Source organism: Coffea arabica, chromosome 5e, assembly GCF_036785885.1.
Source record: "Coffea arabica cultivar ET-39 chromosome 5e, Coffea Arabica ET-39 HiFi, whole genome shotgun sequence".
Lineage (NCBI taxonomy): Eukaryota > Viridiplantae > Streptophyta > Magnoliopsida > Gentianales > Rubiaceae > Coffea > Coffea arabica.
In genome coordinates this window covers 49,917,260-49,939,466 of record NC_092318.1, presented here as the reverse complement: position 1 = coordinate 49,939,466, position 22,207 = coordinate 49,917,260, and the positions used below count along the sequence as shown (strand labels likewise).

General features: G+C 36.7%; 5 protein-coding genes and 1 pseudogene across 5 annotated transcripts; 4 read left to right on the top strand and 2 right to left on the bottom strand.

The window, feature by feature from the left end:
• Nucleotides 1–561: 561 nt before the first annotated feature.
• Nucleotides 562–4,344, bottom strand: LOC113690818 (probable sugar phosphate/phosphate translocator At3g14410). Its single transcript, XM_027208894.2, has 8 exons — nt 4,182–4,344; nt 3,942–4,062; nt 2,963–3,070; nt 2,822–2,856; nt 2,417–2,529; nt 1,927–2,188; nt 1,555–1,823; nt 562–1,174 (listed from the first exon to the last, which is right to left on the bottom strand). The coding sequence occupies exons 2-8, from the start codon at nt 4,041–4,043 to the stop codon at nt 1,059–1,061; spliced, it is 1,005 nt and encodes a 334-aa protein (XP_027064695.1). The 5' UTR covers nt 4,044–4,062; nt 4,182–4,344; the 3' UTR covers nt 562–1,058.
• A 1,649-nt stretch (nt 4,345–5,993) lies between these two features.
• Nucleotides 5,994–7,340, top strand: LOC140006693 (probable glutathione S-transferase parA). The gene is made up of 2 exons (XM_072049042.1): nt 5,994–6,435; nt 6,703–7,340. Exons 1-2 carry the CDS (start codon nt 6,118–6,120, stop codon nt 7,039–7,041), a joined length of 657 nt encoding a protein of 218 aa, XP_071905143.1. The 5' UTR covers nt 5,994–6,117; the 3' UTR covers nt 7,042–7,340.
• A 7,318-nt stretch (nt 7,341–14,658) lies between these two features.
• Nucleotides 14,659–16,144, top strand: LOC113690821 (probable glutathione S-transferase parC). Its single transcript, XM_027208896.2, has 2 exons — nt 14,659–15,201; nt 15,454–16,144. The coding sequence occupies exons 1-2, from the start codon at nt 14,884–14,886 to the stop codon at nt 15,796–15,798; spliced, it is 663 nt and encodes a 220-aa protein (XP_027064697.1). The 5' UTR covers nt 14,659–14,883; the 3' UTR covers nt 15,799–16,144.
• A 143-nt stretch (nt 16,145–16,287) lies between these two features.
• On the top strand, nt 16,288–17,356 carry LOC140006692 (probable glutathione S-transferase; annotated as a pseudogene).
• A 1,627-nt stretch (nt 17,357–18,983) lies between these two features.
• Nucleotides 18,984–20,064, top strand: LOC113690823 (probable glutathione S-transferase). Its single transcript, XM_027208897.2, has 2 exons — nt 18,984–19,349; nt 19,511–20,064. The coding sequence occupies exons 1-2, from the start codon at nt 19,035–19,037 to the stop codon at nt 19,853–19,855; spliced, it is 660 nt and encodes a 219-aa protein (XP_027064698.1). The 5' UTR covers nt 18,984–19,034; the 3' UTR covers nt 19,856–20,064.
• Nucleotides 20,065–20,202: 138 nt separating this feature from the next.
• Nucleotides 20,203–21,163, bottom strand: LOC140006691 (probable glutathione S-transferase). The gene is made up of 2 exons (XM_072049041.1): nt 20,814–21,163; nt 20,203–20,732 (listed from the first exon to the last, which is right to left on the bottom strand). The coding sequence occupies exons 1-2, from the start codon at nt 21,132–21,134 to the stop codon at nt 20,385–20,387; spliced, it is 669 nt and encodes a 222-aa protein (XP_071905142.1). The 5' UTR covers nt 21,135–21,163; the 3' UTR covers nt 20,203–20,384.
• Nucleotides 21,164–22,207: the final 1,044 nt, after the last annotated feature.

Here is a 22,207-nt window from a genome sequence, read left to right as displayed (position 1 = left end):
TTGGCGAGTAATCAAGCAAAGAATTTAAACAAATCATAAAGGTTTCATGTCGCACAATTAACAATTGGATTTTTCTAACGAATGCCCACTGAGTACTCATCTAACATTCACCTAATCTACCATATAAGTATATATACTAACAATTATCACCTTTTCTTACATTTATATACCTTCACTAGTTAATTTTATCTATCCTCTCTTATACTTATTTATATTTTTAAATATATAATACCTAAAATATATTTTATTTTAATGAGTGCCTTATAATAGCCGTTAGACAGACCCTTAACAATTAAGCAGCATAATTGCCATACTGTTCTTACGCACAGAAAACTACAATGGATATTCTACTGAATTTCATTCAATCATGTGCCGGCAACAAGACGTCAAAAAACCAAGAAGCACTTGTACAATGAATGAATATGCCACAACATCAGTCTTATCTCTTATCTGACTAAGACATCTGAATTTTTTCTTTTCTTTTTGTTTGCTAGTCTGGTTGACTGACGTTTGTGGAAGGCAGACTTTACTTGGTAGATGGTACAGACATTTGCAAGCGCCTAATCAAAGTCAATGTCTCCACTGGGATTCGAAGGCCAGAATACATCTAAATCCATACAAGAAAAGAAGAGGAATCATGCATGTCTTTCACAACAGCCTGTTCTTGTAGTACAAATTAGATGATATTTGAACTTCTAATGTATCAAATGTCGGAAGAAAAAAGACGAGAAAAATGTCTACTAGTATTTAAGCAGAGAAACATATTGTCCGTGTATGTCCAACCTTCTCACGTGAAAAACTAAGGTTGGATGCGTCCAACTTTACACTATAACTCACAACCAACTTCCTCTGGTCCTTCTTGTCCTGACTGCCAAGAAAATCAGCGACCCCTAACCAGCTGCAAAATTCGGAATAGATCAGTCTACATTTCACCAGTAGCACAAAAAAGCACGGTAGCTTCTCCCGGAAAAAAATTCGTGTGATCTCATTGGCCCAGATGGAAGAAGGAACCACACTGCACTTGTCACAGTAAGTTGCATGCTGCTCTTGATATCCATTCAGTCATTGGAAGACACAGATGGAAGCAATTGAGGTGGTTGAGACTCATTTGAGCTGACTTGAGTAGCTTCCTTTTTTAACTTGTGATTGTTGTAGGCAGCTACACCTGCAATAGCTGCAAGGAGTCCCATACAGCCAATAGGTTAATAATGATATCTTTCACTCTTCTAAGTTAGCACATGGGGGAGTATGTTTGAACAGCAGAGCAAAATGGCCAACGAGTCCTTAGACAAGTGGCATAAAAGCCTGCCTTCCTACACATTTTGCAGGTTTGACGAGGATAAAAATCAGCTCCAGACCCATACCAATGTCCTCAAAGTAAACCTCAATGGTTATGATATCGTCACCGATATTGTTAAATATATGTAGAAGCAATGACAAGAATTGCACAACTTCAGCATATACAGATAACCTTATGGGTAAAAGCATATCTGGCACAATCATCTGAAGCTAAATCTTCTTAGAAATTGTGAAAACTAGATTTCAGAAAATTACCAATGGCATAACCAAACAGGTTGATGAGCGTTAGCTTTGTATCTGCAAAAAGAATTGCAGATAGTAGGACAACCACCCAATCTTTGACAACACCAGCCACACGGATAGTAAGAGCACTTGTATGCGAGATGACGAGAAACACTGAGAGATTGAGAGCAAAGGTACAGAGAGAATTAAGAGTCAATATAAGAGGTGGGAAGTTCCACGTCCCCTGATCGTCCATCTTCGGCTTCTCTAAAAATATCCAGGGAATCAAGAGACAAAGAGCACTGCACAGGAAACCGAGTTCTTTGTTAAATTGGCAGCATATTAGTCTAGGGCCGAACAATTAAACAATCATGGTTCATAGATCCTTTGGTTACAAATACATGCCTGCATGGGCTGACATAGTACATAACTGATATCGGATTTAGTTTGATACCCTTCCTTTTCACCAGAATCTCCATGAATATAAGCCTCAAAGCCTCTCCAACAACACCTCCCATTTGATAAACAACACCAACCCAGTTGATATCTATTTCACCGTAAGAAGCGACTAATACACCAAAACTGATTACTGACATAATCAGAAGCATACGACAACTCATCATTTCCAGTCCTGCTGCCACACCAAGAATGAAAACAGCAACCGGCACTGCAGATATAAGAACAGTTGTGTATAACAATATCATTACCAAAAAGTAGGGAAGTAATTTATGACCGCATGATTCGGGCTATAAGACTGCTCAATCTCTGGCAACAAAGAATGATATCGGGCATGAATACTTGGCAAGGGTTTAAACACCCTAACCATATGAATTGGTTACTATAAGATATATCTCAAAGCCTATATATAAAATCACTAAGAGTATGTGATACTTACTGATTGCTTTCAACATCTGAGCAAATGCAACAGATATATAAAGGTAAGCAGTGTTTCCCAGCCAAAGTGTCATAGCGAACATTGCACCAATAGGTACGACGGATGTAAGATATCTGCAGAGCCCAAAGTGGACAAGAAATTGTCATAACCAGATTAGCAAAGAAGTAAACTAAATGGTCAACTAATTGCTGGGAAAAGATGATGTGGTCAAGATCCATACAAATACAAAATTATCACAAAGATATGATCATATATCTCGAGGTTGGAGAGGGAAGGAGATCAAAAAGGACATTTTATGTACACAATCTCCTTTGTTAGGATTCATTGTCCAGAAGGACTTGGGTCTTACAGGAAAGGGGGCGAAGCAGCCCATTTATTTCAAATATTGAATAAGAAAATACTCACATTTCAAGAGTCATCCCTTCCTCAACTCTCATAATCTACAAGAACATATAGCATTCAAGTTACAATATGTAGAAGGACAGGAACTGATGTAAAGCATCCAGATGATAAAGCCCACACTTCTGTTTTTATTGACTTACATACCTTGAGAACTTTTGTAAGCACGAAGCATAAGATAGAGGAGAAGACCATGTGAAGCAGAGTCAATCCAAGGGGATATGGGAAGTTTATTTCCTTTGAGGATAAAACCCACTGCATTGCACAAAATTTTTGTTGGATGATCAATACAAATGAAACGAAACTCTCAGACTACTTAAAAATGCAGCAAAGCAACACTGCTAATATAATCTCCTAGAAATTTAGAACCTAAGAAAACAACAACAATTCGTCCAATAAGTCTTCTGAAAGCCACATTTTCATAGTGTCCAGCTGCAACACCACTCGCGCATGTAGATATTATTGTACACGATCTGCTGCAAGAAACTTCTATGCTCATTCATAACAATGCTTAGATACATCCTTAGGTCAGTCGTCAATGAAGTAACCATGTCACCCTATTAGGCTATATTTCCACAAGAATGCCTATATGGCACGAAAGCAGAGATTATTTATATATCATCACTAGCTTCCGGAAAGCAATTCACTTCACCTACCCCAATAGTCTGACACATGACAAACTTTAAAGCTATCCCACGAGCACCCGAAAGATCAGAAAGCATAAAATTCATTAGCATTGCTAAATTGTTTCTAACAACACCAATTCCTGAATATTCCCGGGCCAAAAAAAAAATCCAGGATAATATTCTCCTCCCAAGGTCTTCTAATAACACTGATATAGTCCCACTTAACAACATGTTAATAAACTGATGCCACATTTTCTTCATCTGAACAAGTTAATTGTCGAAATTAACGACAACCTTTTTCACTTTCAATCAGATATTTAAATTCCCAGAAACCCATTTCCCCATTAAGCTTTCTAAAGTTCTCCGAGGCAATCCATAAGCACACATACCACCCCCCCCCCCCCCCCCCAACAAAAAAAAAGAAAAAAGAAAAGTAATGCAGGAACATATAATCAGTCAATTAATGTGTATATATATAAGAATCAAGAAGAGGGTTGGACCTTATTGAAGAAGATCTGGCCGCTGGAAAGTGCAATATAAAGAAGAATGTAAGCGTAGGTTACCACCCCGCTGCTGAGTGCTTTTTTGGGTGGATCTGCCATCTTGAGAGAGAGGGGGTCACTGAAAAACGAGAATCACAAGAAGAAACTAACAGTCCCAAGTGAAGTAATAAGGGAGGAAAAAAGGCCAATGGGCTTTTTCTTTTTTATATTTGCTCAGAGGAACGAGTAACGACTAACCAAAAAGACCACCAATCGGAGAGTGTTGCCTGTGGGAAGGACACTTTGCTTTGGTTTGGTTCGAATGGTAGATTTTTTGCTGCTTGTATTGGCTTCTGAATTAGCCAATCGGACCTTGTTGCGTTCTTTGAAGCTCCTTTTGTAGTTTTCTGACAGTAAAGAATGCAACAAACGAGCTGGTGCTGCTTCAAAAGGAAAAAAAAAAAAAAAAAAAATTGGATCTTTTTTGAGTTAGGTGCCAGGGAGGAGGAAGAAGTGTGAATGAGAAATTTCAAATTCGATGTACTTTACTTAAATTGAAAAAAAAAAGAATTTTTAACTTGATTTTTAACACGAGAATTTTCAGATCAAAATTGGAAAAGTAAGATTTTATATCAAAATCAAGTGCATGTTGAGATCATTTAATTTCTATTTACGCATGCCAAATTTAAATCTAACAAAAATTAGGAGGTAATGCTTCATATTCCTCAGTTGTGACAAAAACCAAAAAAAAAAAAAACTCAACTTGTTTTGTTAGTTGACTTGCTACGCTAAGTCTGTTAAAAACAATTGATTTGGTCCAGTTCGTAAGAGAGGGAGATCTTGGAGACAAACCACTACAAAGAGGAGAAAGTAGCCATTGGATATCCCCTTCAAGAACTGTTGTAACTCTCTTGAATTATAACAAGAATGGATGGATGCAAATTGTAATGTGCAATACTGATCAAGTGGGATGTAGAAGAGGTTAGCATCAACTTTAAAAAAAAAAAGGCAAAAATTCTATAAAATCGTAGAGAAAGGAGAGAAAGGGTGAAGGATTATGTTTCATTTTTCTTTGAACATGATTTTGCAGCTCACTATTTTAATTGTATTATTAAATGGGAAACAGTTTCTTGTACCACCAAATTTCCCTATCGAAATCTAGAGATGAAAATATTTTCTTTTTTTTTTTTGGCTTCGTTAGGTGCAGCCCTTTTAACATAGCAACATAAATCTGATAGCCTCATAGTAATAGTATTTCACTCTCTTTATACATATATACATACATATATACATACATATATATATATATAAACAAAAAAGGAAAAAGAGAGAGATAAAAAGGTTGAATGTGATTACTTAAGGAGTGACGTCAAATTTCTGAAGAATGTGCGTAAGCACATAGCAAAATGTTGGGAACCAAATAGGGAGCAGCAGGATCTACTGCATAGACAATGAAGAAAAAAGTGGTCTTTGACCCTTTCTATGGATCATTTAGTTATTAGTCAGTGTATTAAATACTAATATTTAGCCCTTTAATTTCCATCAGGCCCCTGAATTTGTTGAAAAGGAGAGTAATAGGCAATAATTTACTTACACAATTAATTACCAGAATCTTCAGATTTATTAATGAAGCAGTTATTTGTGGAATTAGGACTACAAACTTTGTCAAATTATGTGTGTGATTAGGAACAAGAAAACAAACAAGACGAAAATCCTGAGACCAAAGAATATTTTAGTAATTGTTGAGTACGAGCGTCCTACAATCCTCTCCTACCTAGACATGAGGGACAGCGTTCAGTTTTCTGCTCTCTTTTGCTTGTTTTTCAAAACAAACAAAAGGTGCTAGTATATGTTATAAATTCCTAAGGTGCCTTTCTAGAAATTTTTTTAAAAAAATTATAGAGTCAACCAAAAAAAAAAAACTAATTTTTTTCATAACACGTGGAAAAGAAACCACTGCATTTTGACTTCTTGCCTAAATTGCTGCAGGGTGGACTGTGGAGCCCCAAATGTTCCCAGAATCTACTGCTTGCGTAGCATCAATCCTACCATCACCAACCTCGGATTTATTTACTATAAATGCAAGACCCCGGCTCTTATCCTACCACCATTTGCCCATCATTCTGCTTTCTTTTCTCGACGCCTATAGCAAAAATCCTTTCTCTTTTAATTTTGTCGAATATCATCTGAAAAGATGGCCGGCGACAAGGTGGTTCTGTTGGATACACATGTGAGCGCGTTTGGCATGAGGGTCCGAATAGCCCTGGCCGAGAAAGGCATCGAGTATGAATACAAAGAAGAAAACTTGGCTGACAAGAGCCCACTTCTTCTTGAGATGAACCCTGTTCACAAGAAAATCCCAGTTCTGATTCATAACGGAAAGCCTGTTTGCGAGTCCCTTATCATTGTTCAGTACATAGATGAAGTGTGGCATGACAAGAATCCCGTGCTCCCATCTGATCCTTACCGGAGAGCTCAAGCCAGGTTCTGGGCTGACTTCGTTGACAAAAAGGTGGTAACATTTTTTTTCTTATGGGAACTCTAATTTTGTCAACTGCTATATATTCAATCAGTTATTCGGGCAAGTATTTCCACTGTCTTTACCAAGATCGTCTAGTCATGGAACTAAGCATTCCTTAACCTTTTTTCCACTAGATTAGTTTAGGCAAACAACATAACTAAGCATGACAAATTAAATATGGGATAAAAGTATTATGTTAATGAGAGATTTTATTTTTTTTTGGGTTCAATTTTTTGGGATAATTAAGGTGAAATGCAGCTTTATGATGCTGGATGGAGGCTTTGGGCCACAAAGGGAGAGGAACAGGAGGCAGCCAAAAAGGAACTCATAGGGACTGTGAAAATGCTGGAAGGAGAACTGGGAGACAAGGCTTACTTTGGAGGGGAAGACTTCGGATATGTGGATGTGGCCTTAATTCCTTTCTACAATTGGTTTTATGCCTATGAGACATGTGGGAATTTCAAGATTGAGTGTCCAAAGCTGGTGGAATGGGCCAAAAGATGCATGCAGAGGGAGACTGTGTCCAAGTCTCTTGCTGATCCTCACAAGATTTATGAATTTGTTGTGTCCTTGAAGAAGAAGCTTGGGATCGAATAAAGTCTCTTTCAACTTTTTTGGCTAAATGGGGGATCGAATAAAAGTCTACGCATGAATATGTATTTGGGATTGCTTTGTCTTTTTTGGGCTTCGTAGATCTGTCTTAGAATCCTTTAGTTTTGTTTGCTTGGCTTGTGAGAATAAAAGAGACTTAGCGTCGTCTTCCTGATATCCTGGACTGGTAGTAAATGATGTTTACTACTACTACTACTAGGATTTCATGGATATGCTGCTGTTTATATGTATATTATTTCTTCCACAAATTTAGAGGACAATTGTGAAGAAGTGGTTTTCTTGGATGCCTATGCTAGCATGTTCTGCATGAGGGTCAAAATATATAGCACAGGCTGAGAAGGATATCAAGTATGATCTCAAAAGAAGAAGAATTGCCCAACAAAAGCCCTCTTCTCCTTGAGATGAACCCCATTCACAAAAAGTCCCGGTTTTGATTCACAATGGAAAACCGATAGTTGAGTCCCTTGCAATTCTCCAATAAATAGGTGAGGCATGGCAGGATGAGACCCCATTGTTACCATCTGATCCTTGCAAGAAGGATCAAGCAAGGTTTTGGGTTGACTTTATTGACAAAAATGTCCCGCCACTACTATACTTCTTTGCCATGTTTTTGCCTTTCGGTTTCCCTTTTTCTTTTTCAGAGAATGTCAGCCTGTCAATTATGGAAATATGGTCAGCCTTTTTTTTTTTTTTGTAAGCAAGACTGAATCTTTATTGATCAGCAATGAACGTGTACGCAAAGGAATGTACTCATTCCAACTATGTAAGCAGCTAGCACTATAACTATTACACAAAATGATGCCACAATCATCTGTTAACCAGAATACTTATCTACTGAAACACACATTATGTAGCCCCAGCGCCACAGCCAAGTCCCAGTTTTGCGTAGTTAAAAGGCATGCGTCTCCAGCTTGCAACTGCATCTCTCACAGAATCAAGGACAGGAGAAATAATGCTGACAGCAAATAACGAAACTTGCTGAAAAATAGCTTGGTTTCTTGCTCACCACAATTGATACACTACGCTAGCAAACTGCAAAAGCACAAGTCTCCTCACCTGGTCCGTAAAAGAGTTTGAGCTACAATGATCACACATCCATTTCAACAGGGAAAATTTTACACCTTTTGCCATACTATGCTTGATACTGGGCAATCAAAAAATATGTGATCCATGGTTTCAACTTCTCCTTTACAAAGCTCACAGAGGTCATAAGCCATATGAATTCCCCAAGCCGTAAGTCTGTCTTTTCTGGACAGCTTCCTTTTGCATAATAGCCAAACAATGAAAAAGTAACGTTGAAATGCACCTTTTCCTCACACAAGTTTAAACCAACCCACCTTGTCCCCCTTGGTTCTAGTCACTGCCATCATGGCTGATTTAATAGTGAACCAATCAGAGCCAGAGGCATGTGTAGTCCAGTATACTTCATCCTTGCTGCTTGGATTAGGAAGACATGAGGGAGCTACTTGACTTGTTGCGCTAATTACTTGGAAAACAAGAAAAGCCCTTTTCTAATTTTTTCTTTTTTTGACTTGATCTGGTCATATAACATAGTATATATGTAATAGGTGAGATCACTCTTTCTAACTTGTACAAAATCTGCCATCTATTTGCTGAAATTGCTATGACTTGTCTTTTTAAAGTTATTTTACCCTACAATAATGATTAGGTTTAGATATGTGATTTTGAAACGACAACCATATATTGGTGATTATGAACAATCACATAATTATCCGAAATACGGAGAGAAATCACAATTAATGATTTCACAAACTGGAGTGAAACAACAGAACAGTAATTGGAATAGTAGTTTCCCTCATAGGTTTTTTGTAGTTAAGCACTCTTTATGTGAAGTTGAAGAGATGCAACTTGGAGGGAGAGGGTTTAGTTGGGTAGTAAGTTGAGAGGCATTGTATATAGAAAGTTCTGAATTCAAAACCTCTCACTTATTAGAGAAAAAAAAAAACCCTCTAGGTGTAAACATGTCGTGTTAAAAATAATTGAGTATTTTTAGCTTGCACTTATGATTTTTTCCTCAATAAGAAAGGTTTTAACTTTCAATGAAACAGTTCCAGCAGGTGCTGTAATGCTGAAGTAGAGGTTGAAATCTGCAACCTTGTGTTGATGTTAACTGAAGCTGATATTTCTTTGAGATAGCAAGCTGATATATCCCGGCCTTTAGCTGTTAGCAGTTAGTACCGTATGTCAATGTTTGGACCCGTTCGAAACTAGTAAGACAAGTATCAGTGATGGATGACAAGAAGGGAAATCTGTCCTCTCTGTATCTTTTCTCATTCTCCAGCTGCGATTAATTATTCGTGCAAATCTCCAATTATAAATCCTTCCGTTCACCTGTAAATGTTCACCGGGGCTCAGCATCCTCCATTCAATTCGTTCGAGAGAGCGAACGAAAGTCAATATGGAGGCCAATCGGGCACCTTTTTCAACATAGATTAGAGACCAACTCTGAATTGCTTATGGAGGAAATTTTCTACGTGATTGAATGGTAAACATTTCTCGTATGATCGTGAAAGAAGGTTGAAAATGCTTTACACTCAACTCTAAAGTCTTGCACAAGTTATAACTAGCCCGCCAAAATAAAATAAATTCATCCAATAACACGAGATTAGGTAATAAGGTTCAATGCACATACCATCTATTACACACTTTGATTATTGTGTAATATGAAAACCTCATAAGGAATGTAAGTATAAGAAGAACCAGTTTGGATGGGAGTTTTTGAGTGACATTGTTGAAAAATATTGACTGTAGTGACGTGAGTATGCGACGTAAAAAGATACTAGTAGAAGAATGTATCAAAAAAAAATATTCTAAAAAAGTTGCAATTCAAATGAGACAGGCATATTCTAAATGGGTTTAACAATCAATCAGTGACGGAGCCAGGATTTTTTTTTTGGGAGGGCCAAAATTGAAATTCCATTCAAAGATGACTAATTCATATATATATATATATATATCAACTCTCATAATATAAACTAAAATTGAAAAAATTTAGGGGGGGCCAATTTTATTTTACACACATATTTACATATTATGAATTAAAATTCTCAAAACTTAGGGGGGGCCATGGCCCCCTCTGCCCCCTGGCTCCGTCATTGCAAACAACTGCAATCATTTGGCATCATAGGCACAAAGAAAGCAAAGATTAATAATCTACATAGGAATTTCATAATGAACAGTGTCCACAGCCAACAATTGCAATTATTTGTGCACATGGATCATGAACCCTACTGGGCATTTCAAGTTCTTTATTAGAGTCCTAAAAGGCAAAAACTAAGACACTTGGGATTTTTTTTTTTTTTTTTTAACTGAATAAGTTCAATTGTATAATCTGATCTATTTTCAAGGTTTTGTACATGACAAAATATATTTGTTGTCTGAATGTTTATGTCTAGACAAATCTAGAATGAGTCAATTGTATTTAGAAACCAATATCGCTACCTGCATTTGAGTCATACGTGAAAAGGTCCATAGTGCAAATTCTGCTAAAAACAATTGATTTGGTTCAGTTTATTAGAGGGAGACAAACCACTACAAAGAGGAGAAAATAACCATTGGATATCCCCTTCAAGAACTGTTTTAAATCTCTTGAAATATTTCAAGAATGGATGGATGCAAATTGCAATGTGCAATACTGACCAAGTGGGATGTAGAAGAGGTTAGCATCAACTTAAAAAAAAAAAGGCAAAAATTCTATAAAATCGTAGAGAAAGAAAAAGAAAGGGTGAAGGATTATGTTTCATAATTTCTTTTGAACATGATTTTGAAGGTCACCAGGTCAATTGGATTACTAAATGGGAAACAGTCTTTCTACCGCCATATTTCCCTATCGAAATCCAGAGAAGAAAATGCCCTGTTTTCTTTTTTGACTTTGATAGGTGCGGCCTTTTAATATAGCCACGTAGATACGATGGTCTCATAATGGTGTCATTTCAGTCTCTTACAGGAAAAAACTAGTGGATCGAGAATTCGAGATCGAGCGGGATCCTTGTAGAACGAGCAAGATCCCTTTCAACCTTTTGACACGTTAACATATAGTTCTGGCCCTTATGACCGAGTTACTTTCGTCCCTGTAGTGGGGTAGAGCTAGAGCTAAATGATGGCTTTTGAGCATCTGTTTGGATTGTGAATTATTAAAGATTTTTTACTGTAGCACTTTTTGTGATGTGATGTATGCGAGATAAAAAAATAATTGAAAAGGTAAAAAGGTGTATTAAAAATTGTAATGATGATGTAAGCAAATAAATTTGGGGAAATAAAACCCAATCCAAACAAAACCTAATTACCATCTCACGTCGGAAGATCGTGGGGTCGTTACTCTGGATTTAATTTTCATAAGGATCTCATTTTGTCATCAATTGGCTGAACGTGAATTTTTTGTGGGTTCCCCTTAGATTGCTTTCGGGCCGATTTCTCCGTTAACTCCTGTGTGTTTAGTCTAATTATAGGTGTGTGTGTGTGTTGATTCCCGCTTCGGGAAAAAACAAACTCATTCTTGTAGTGAGGGTGCGTGCACCGAAGGGGGGGGGGATTGGGCAACCATCCCACATCGGAAGATCGTGGGGTCTTTATTCTGGGTTTAAAGTCCATAGGGGTCTCGTTCTGTCACAAATTGGCTGAACGTGGGTTCTTTGTGGGTCCCCCTTATATTGCTTTCGGAGCGATTTCTCCGTTAACTCCAGTGTGTTTAGTCTAATTATAGGTGTGTGTGTGTGTTAATTTCCGCTTAATTTAGATTTATATTATGTGATATGACCAAAAACTTGTTAACATAAAAATAAGGGCAAAATACTCTTTACTCCTTTGTAATTTAGTAATCTTTTACACAATTTCCCTATAGTTTTAAAAGTTATATACAATTCCCTCATAGTTTGGATTAACTTATTAAAATAATGAATATGATTATTTGTAACGAAACCCATCAAAATGTCGAAATTACCTTTATTTAGAAACTAAAATGGTTGAAATGATCAAAATATATAAACATAATATGCATGACACTCTAACCCCGTATGGTTTATGTTTTACCATACATCTCTCTTATAATTTAATGTTTTATCATATAACCCTCTTATGATTTTTAAAATATATACATAACTCAACCTTTTGATACGTTAACACAATTTTGACCCTTACAATCGAGTTACTTTCATCCATGTAGAAGGGGTAGAACTAGAGCTAAATGATTGAATTTGAGCATATATAGAATTAAATTTTTACGTGCTAACAGTGTAAATTTAAATTTAAATTTATATTATGTAACATGATGTAAATTTGTTGGTGTAAAAATAATTATACATTAACAATATATAAAAAATTAATTCTATGGTCCATTGTACGGACCAGTTTAAACATAACATGTGGTGGGGTACTCTTTTCTTGTTTTCTTGGTTTAGTTGAATTGTCCATTTTCGTATTTTTTTTCATATTGAACTTAAATAATGTGCAAATCAGGAAGAAAAAGGTGCGTGAGAGAGAGAGAGAGAGAGAGAGGGGGGGAAAGATAAAAGCTTGAATGTGATTACTTAAGGAGTGACGTCAAATTCCTCAAGACTATGCGTAAGCACTTAGCTAAAAACTTGGGAACCCAATAATTAGGGACCACCAGCAGCAGCTACTACGTAGACAATCAAGAAAAAGAGACCATAACCTTTTTCGTGGACCGAAGTTTTTCTTCCTCAATTTCTTAGTTAGTCTTTTAATATTTAGCAGCTTAATTTCCACCAGGGCGCTGATTTGGTTTGAAAAAACTGGTAATGGGAATAATTTTACTCACAATTACCAGAATCTTCTGATTCATTAATGGAGAAGATAATTGTCGCGTAATTTTGGGTGATTAGGAGGAACAAAAAAAGTAGAGGTGGCAAAATGGGCGGGATGGGCGGGATTTGCTTGGGTTTAAGATGGAACCGAGTCATATGGGTTTGGGCCCAACCTTACCCATATGTGTTTTGGGACTAACTTGGGCGGGATCACTTTGGGATGGGTTTAGATTGATCCCGCCCAATACCCAAATTTTCTATATATATTTTTCCTTTAATTCATTTTTTATTTTTTATATAACTTTAAGATTTTTGATTTATTAAATTTCTTTTAGTTTTATTAAATAAACATGTAAGTGCTTTATACTCAGGATTCCCACCAAAAATTGGATTAACAAATAAAGGAAAGGATAGATATAATACAGCCATATTCCAACATATATCAAGATGGCAAAGGCACTTAGGGTGTCGAATATTTATCCTCATCATTGTCCAAGGATGACAGGTCTAAACTGACTGAAATGCTGGAAATTCTTGTGGATAATGACTAGGAAGATTGCTAGATTATATTCGCTGGTATGACTATAAAAATTGTTAAAGATAATTTTTGAATCTAAGACTCCGTTTGGATTGGCTATATTTTCAAAAAACAAATTTTTCAAATACAATGTTACAGTAATATACAATAACTCAAAAAATATCTCATCCATATTAGTATATCAAATATTTCAAAAAAAATTATAGTAAAAATTTTTCATATACACTGCGACAATAAAATATTTCAAAAACACCCAAAAAAATAACTAATCCAAACAGAGCCCTTGCTATTTGAGCCCAATGGGTACCCAAGTATTTTCCAAAATTTTCCATCAATTAATGGGTACAATTGGGATTTGTTCCATTTTAAACCCAATATCAAATTCCAGTACCCATCCCGCCCAAAGTTCCTATGGGCATGGGTGACCCACTGGAACTTGGGACAAATTGCCACCTCTAAAAAAAAAGCAAGACAAGCATCCTAGAACAAGTTCTAGACAACGAATATTCTAGTACTAGTAATATTTATTTGTTGAGTACCACAATCCTCTACAACCTTTGATTTGATTGGGGACGGCAGTGGGATTTAATCAATTCTTTTTTGAACTTTGACTGCGAAAGCTGTGACTCTGCATTCAAATGGCATTGTATTTATCTCGAAATATTTATTCAAATTCAGAGAAATTTTAAAAATAACAAGTGGAACGGGTTTTAATATTTAGTCGTAGAGACAATGTTGTGATTTTTTTTTTTTTTGGTCATACATCGATTATGGAAGAAGGGGTATAGATGCAACTGAATCCTATAAATCAAAGAAAATTAAATAATCATCGGATCACACAGATGCGATAAGCACTTGCTGGATTTAGACGTGGCAATTGGTCAAAATTGTGAGCGAACAGCAATTAAGCACCCATTATTCATCTTGTGAACTTTCTATCAATTTATAGTGAGTAGTTGAAAAAGGAAACTTAATTTTGTATTCAAAATATTATCAAGTAACTTAAGTTATATGCTAAAAATTTGAGCATATATCAAAACAAAAACGTGCTAGTATAGGTTGTAAATTCCTACAGTGGCTTTCAAGAATCTTGAAAAAAAAAATTAAAGAGTCAAAAAAGATCTAATTAATAGCACATGAAAAAGCGATCCTTCATTTTCTCAAGATTTCGAAATTATGGTTCTAATTCTCCTTCCCTTGCCTTTAAATCCTATCCCTACTGCTTGAAAAAAAAAAAAACCTGCATTTTGACTTGTGGCCTAAATTGCTGAAGGGTAGAGGACCCAAATGTCCTGCTACAATCAACCACTTACCAACCATTCCTTCATGCTGCCATCACCAGCCACTCATTCACTATAAAACGCAGGACCCCGGTTCTTATACCTGCTAGTTGCTCACAAATTGCTACCATTGCCCATCATTCTGCTTTCTTTTCATCTCCTCTAGCGAAAAGTTCTTTCTTTGTTTTTTTTTTTGTTTTGTTTTGGTCGAATATCATCTGAAAATATGGCTGGTGACAAGGTGGTTGTGTTTGGTACATATGTGAGCATGTTTAGCATGAGAGTCCAGGTTGCTCTGGGAGAGAAAGGCATCGAGTATGAATACAAAGAAGAAGACTTGGGTAACAAGAGCCCCCTTCTTCTTCAGATGAACCCTGTTCACAAGAAAATCCCAGTTATGATTCATAACGGAAAGCCTCTTTGCGAGTCCCTTATCATTGTTCAGTACATAGATGAAGTGTGGCATGACAAGAATCCCTTGCTCCCATCTGATCCTTACCAGAGAGCTCAAGCCAGGTTCTGGGCCGACCTCGTTGACAAAAAGGTAACATTTTTTTCTTATGGAAACTCTAATTTTGTCAACTGATATTCAATCAGTTGTTCGGGCATGTATTTCCACTGTCTTTACCAAGATCGTCTAGTCGTGGAACTAAGCATTTCTTAACCTATTTTCACTAGATTATTTTAGGCAAACAACATAAGCAAGCATGACAAGTTAGATATGGGATAAAAATATTATGTTAAGGAGGGATTTTTCTGTTCAATTTTTTTCTGAGATAATTAAGGTGAAATGCAGCTTTATGATTCTGCAAGGAGGATCTGGGCCACAAAGGGAGAAGAAAAGGAGGCTGCCAAGAAGGAATTCATAGAGATTCTGAAAACATTGGAAGGAGAACTTGGAAATAAGCCTTACTTTGGAGGGGAAAACTTTGGATATGTGGATGTGGCTTTGATTCCTTTCTACTGTTGGTTCTATGCCTATGAGACCTTCGGGAATTTCAAGACAGAAACGGAGTGTCCAAAGCTGGTGGAATGGGCCAAAAGATGCATGCAGAGGGAGACTGTGTCCAAGTCCCTTGCTGATCCTCACAAGGTTTACGAATTTGTTGTGTCCTTGAAGAAGCAGCTTGGGATCGAATAAAGTCTCTTTCAACTTTTTTGGCTAAATGGGGGATCGAATAAAAGTCTACGCACGAATATGTATTTGGGACTGCTTTGTCTTTTTTGGGCTTTGTAGATCTGTCTTAGAATCCTTTAGTTTTGTTTGCTTGGCTTGTGAGAATAAAAGAGATTTAGCGTCGTCTTCCTGATATCCTGGACTGGTAGTAAATGATGTTTACTACTACTACTAGGATTTCATGGATATGCTGCTGTTTATATGCATATTATTTCTTCCACAAATTTAGAGGACAATTGTCTTTGTCCTCAGTTAAGCAGAGTGTTCGTTCCATGTCGAAATTATGTTAATGTGATACTCCTTTCTTTTATTGACTTGTGAAATATGTGCACTTCATTTACAAAAAATGTTTTGCTTGGATGAAGTTGGCGAAAATCTCTAGACCAACTCATATTAACTCTTGCTTGAGTACAGCAAAAATGGCTCACTGACTTGGGGGGCGTGGAGCTCGAAAGTTGCAGGAACGATCCGGTACCATTTCTTGGTACTAGTTCAACTTAAATAATAAAATCATGACGACCAAATGTACTACTATTAAAAAAACAGGAATCTGTACACTCTTCTTTTGTGGGTCAACCATCAATTTTCTTTGAAAAAAACTAGCACACCAGAGAAGAAAACTCCTCCTGCTTCATACCATCCTCTGGGAAAATGGCTGGTGAAGAAGTGATTTTGTTGAGTGTCTATCCGAGCATGTTCAGTATGAGGGTCAGAATAGCACTAGCTGAGAAGGGTATCAAGTATGAACTCAAGGAAGAAGACTTGACCAACGAGCCTACTCCTCCTTGAGATGAATCCTATTCACAAGAAAGTTCCAGTTTTGATTCATAATGGAAAACCAATAGTTGAGTCCCTTATAATTGTCCAGTACATAGATGAGGTATGGCATGACAAGAATCCATTGATACCATCTGATCCTTATGAGAGGGCTCAAGCATAGGTTCTGGGCTGACTTTGTTGACAAAAAGGTACCCTGCAAGATTTCTGTGTGAATTTTATATTATTCATTTTTTTTCCGGAGAAAGTCTTCTTTATCGAGTTAGATTTTGCATGAATTAAAAGAAAAATTTTTTGACTAACTAATGTTAGGTGTGAAACGGAAAATAACTAAAAGTTACACTATGCAAGAAGAAACAAATTTGACTAACTAATGGAGAATATGCAGGCTTTTGATCCAGCAAGAGGGATCTGGGCAACAAAGGGTGAAGAGCAGGAGGCAGCCAAGAAGGAATTCATAGAGATTCGGAAAATTTTGGAAGGAGAACTTGGGGAAAAACCTTAATTTTGGAGGTGAAACTTTGGGCTCGTGGATGTGGCTCTTATTCCTCTATACAGTTGGTTTTATGTCTTTGAGACCTGTGGAAACTTCAAGATTGAGAGCCAATGTCCAAAGCTCGTGGCTTGGGCCAAATTTTGTATGCAGAGGGAGAGTGTGTCTAAGTCCCTTTCTGATCCTCACAGTGTTTATGATACTGTCCTTTTTCTGAAGAAGATGTTTGGGATCGAATAGATTACCACAGAATGTTCCATTTTCTTCTATTTTGTGGATTTTATTTTAGGGTCTTTTTTTTTTTGGTGGGAAGAGGAAGGGGCCGGAAGAGCAGGGAGAAGGAGGGATTCAAGTATAGTTTCTTGGACTCGATCGGTTTATCAGCTGTTTGAAGAGTTTAAAGAAAATAATTGAAATGCATCATCACCCATACCAGGACCAAGTATTAGTGTTGTACAGCTCTAACTCTCGTACTGTATTCCATAGTATATGGACAAGGCGGAGTTCCAACTTCAAACCATAGAGATAGAGAATTGCCTAATCAAAATCTTGCAGAGTGGATGAAATATTTGTTCACCTAATAGTTTTATGTACTCAGATGCCATTATTCTGTCTCGTTTTTTTTATTTTACTTAAATTACACTAGATAACAACCCTTTCAAATTTCAACGGATTAAAAAAATTAATCCATCAAGTAATGCTCTAATCACCTATAAAATTGACATATGAGTACTAAAATTTATACAGTTGACAAACTATACAAGTGTTCATACCAAATCAATCCTGTAACTACTCTTACTTTGATGCAAATCATCTCAAAAAATGGCTGGTGGAGTTGTTTTACTGGATGACTATCCCAGTATGTTTGGCATGAGGGTCAGAATAGCACTAGATGAGAAGGGTGTGCAGTATGAATACAGGGGAGAAGCCCTATTTCTCCAGATGAATCCTGTTCACAAGAAAATCCCAGTTCTGATCCATGATGGAAAGCCCAGTTTTTATACTGTAGGGACAAACACTTGAGTTTTCTTTTTCTAAGGCAAAAACTTGAGCTTATTACTAGTGTTATTCTTAGACTCATATTTGCCCAGGTTTGTAATGTAGGAAGAAAAACTTGGGCTACAAAGGGAGAGGAGCAGGAGGCAGCCAAGAAGGAATTCATATAGAAATCTCCCAAATTTTGGAAGGAAAACTTGGAGATAAGCCTTACGTTGGAGGTGAAAATTTTGGGTACTTAGATTTGGCTCAAATAAATACCTTTCTATATTTGGTTTCATGCCTACAGACTCTTGGAAATTTCAAGATAGAGACTGAGAGTTCCCCAAGATTGTGGCATGGGCTAAAAGGTGCATGAAAAGGGATAATGTGTCAAAAGTCCCTCGCTGATCCTTGCAAGGTTTTACCAGTATGTTTTCACATTGAAGAAGAAGTATGGGATTGATTAAGAAACAAAAGTACCAATTCTTGTTGGCTTTTGTTACTCTTGACAAAAGTGTAAAATATGTTGCAAACGAGTCCAGAAGCAAAAATACTCTGTTTACTACTGGCAAACTTGAATCATTTGGATATGTTTCAACTGGGGAATGAAAATTGCAGGGGATTTGCCATGCTGTGGGAGTGTAACTGCATAAAATTATAATTATGAAACTAGTGACAATTGTTGAAAACAAAGTCTAAACAGTAAACTATTCAGTTTCAGAACAATTCAATTAGAAGAAGAAAATTATATCCATTAAAAAACTGTGCATATTATTTCATGGCTTACGAAATCACAACCCGGACCTACCAACCATATGTTTTAGCTCCAACAGGTACAACTCAGGCAATCTATTATATATACGAGTCAGTAAATGTGACACTACCCCCAATCAATTCCATTGCTTCTATCACTATCTCGTGTCCAAAGTCTCTTGTCATTTTTGCTGAAAAAATGGATGGTGAAGTGATTCTGTTGGATGCATATGCTAGTATGTTTGGCATGAGGCTAAGAATAGCTTTAGCTGAGAAGGGTGTCAAGTATGAGTACAGGGAAGAGAACTTGCCCAAAAAGAGCCCATTTCTTTTCCAAATGAATCCCATTCACAAGAAAGTCCCTGTGTTAATTCACAATGGTAAACCAATTTGTGAGTCTCTCATAGCCCTTCAATATATTGATGAGGTTTGGCATGATAAGAACCCATTGTTGCCATCTGACCCTTACAAGAGAGCTCAGGCTAGACTCTGGGCTGACTTTGTTGACCAAAAGGTACTAGGATTAGCATATGGACTGTCTCTCTGTGTTTTTTTTTGTGTGGCTGCACATTAAAAATGAGATGAATTTGTTAAGAATTGGACAATAAAAATTGCATGCTATGGTCAATTATATTTCCATACGTATTTATTGACATCTGCAGTTGTGCAATGCAGGTCCATACTTTAGGAAGAAAAACCTGGTCTGCTAAAGGGGAAGAACAGGAGGCAGCCAAGAAGGAATTCATAGAGGCGCTCAAGGTACTAGAAGGGGAACTTGGAGAGAAGCCTTACTTTGGAGGTGAAGAGTTTGGATATGTAGATGTGGCTTTGATTCCTTTCTACAGTTGGTTCCATGCCTATGAGACTTGTGGAAACTTCAAAATTGGGACTGAATGCCCAAAGTTTGTGGCATGGGCTAAAAGGAGCATGCAGAGGGAGAGCGTGTCCAAGTCCCTTGCTGATCCTGAAAAGGTTTATGACTTTGTTCTGATACTGAAGAAGCATTTTGGGGTTGAATAAAGAAACACATATAGAGCGCTTACTGGATTGCAAATCTTTTTTATTATTTACCTGTTTGATTTCTATTGCCTAAATTCCCTTGATTGCATCAGATCACAGGTTAGGGTACTTCTTAACTTTGTCATCAGGATCAGTAGTAAACAAGCTGTCTGCTACTAGGCCATTTGCATTCAAGAAGAGCTATGAAGAAATAATTGAATCTTTCGTTATGCCTGTTTTGTGCATCAGTTGACCCCTGTTAACCATCTGAGCTTTTCTTTGAGATCTAGAATTTTAATTTTCTAAATTTGAAGCTAGTATGAACATCAAAGTTTGTCTGATCTACGAGCTACAACTGAATCAAGAAGTACTTGGAACGTGAAAGCATTGATTATTGTGACAAAAGGGTTATTACATCCTAATCCACTTGTAATGCAAACTGTAAATACACAAAATTCTCCAAATAATCACGCTTAATATTTCAAATGGATCATGAAATATAGTCCGAGATAAATTCCCATAACAACGTAATTAAGCTAGCTTCTCCATGTTACTCCTGTCCACGAAGCTTTTGCCACAGCAACACAGATTCATAGACCTTTATGGGGTCAGCAAGAGACTTGGAAACGCTGTCCCTTTCCATACACCTCTTTCCCCAAGCTATCAGCTTGGGGCAATCAGCTTCTATACTGAATTTACCAAATTTCTCATAGGTATAGAACCAGCTATAGTGTCCAAGAAGAGCCACATCAAGAAACCCAAAATTGTCACCTCCAAAATAAGGCTTGTCTCCTAATGCTCCTTCCTCCAGCGTCTTCAGGCAATTTATGAAGCCAATCTTTGCTGCCTGCTGCTCTTCTCCTTTTGTCGACCATATTTTACGAGCAAAACCCTCTAGCTGCAATAGGTAACATGACGCTCATGAAATCATAAAGTTAAATATACGTATTCCTGCAAACAGAAGATGATAATTTGTTACCTTTTTGTCAATGAAATCAGCCCAGAACCTAGCTTGAGCTCTGTCACAAGGATGAGAGGGCAAGAGGGAAGCTTTGCCCTTCCATACCTCATCAACATACTCAACTATAATTAGGGACTCACAAACAGGTCTTCCATTGTGGATCAAAACTGGAATTTTCTTGTATATGGGATTCATCTTTAACAACAACGGACTTTTCTTTAAATTCATTAGATCTTCTTCCTTGGATTCATACTTGACTTCTTTCTCTGCTAGAGCAATTCTGACTCTGGTGGCGAAAATGCTAGTCAAGAAGTCCAGGAGAATCACCTCCTCATCCATTCGTTCACTATGATGCAAAAGCAAGTGACATGATTAAGCTACAGTAGTTACCCTCCACATATTTATTTTTGTTTTAAGAAAAATGCAGTTCTGGTACCTAAATTTTGACATATGTGCAATTTTAGTCCCCAAACTTTGGACAAAAGCAAATCTGATACCCAATCTTTCAACTTTTGAGCACATTGATCCAAAAAACAAAAAACTTTTGAGCACATTTAGTATCTTTGATGGTTTTTATCCAAATTGCTACCGAAAGAGTCATGTAATAGTCACATATTCAACAACTATTGTATTAAAAATGCCAAAAAAAATGTAAAATATCAGACACTAAGTTGAAAGACTAAATTTTACGTTTTTTTGGCATTTTAGTATACAATAGTTGGTAGACATGTGAGTATCACGTGATTCTTTCTGATAAGAATTTGGAAAAAATCGATTAAAGGTACTAAATGTAAAATGTGTTCAAAAGTTAAAAAATTGGGTACCATATTTGCTTTTATCTAAAGTTCGGAGACAAAAACCATTCATGTGTCAAAATTTGAATACCAAAACCGCATTTTTCTCTTTTCTGGTTTGATAAAATTACTTACACTTTGAAAAATTTTCATACATCTTGAATAATCTACTAAGTACTTTTTTGTCTATGGACGTAAATGTCAGAAGTCACCATCAAAATAAGTCATTGCTCCTGTCATATAATTTTTTTTTTCAAGAGTTTCCCGCAGCAGGGAGTGAACCCGCAAACTAATCCCCTACCCCGCAACTTGCTGGCAAATCTCACCAAAACTAATTTTTAATACATTTTTAGAATTACCTTTTCTCACTAAAACTAATATTTTTCTGTATTAACTTATCTGGTCAGAAACTAAGATAATGTTTGGTTTTACACCACACTTTTAATTACAATTTTGCTTTTTATTTTTCAAGCCTTTGCAATTTTACTTCGTGTTCCTCTGCCTTTTTATTGAATCCCATTTTAATTTATTGATGATAAAGGGGGATAAATGTAAATACTGGAATCAAGTGTAACGCTAAAAGTATGATAGAAATTAAATCTCTCAACCTCTTCAACT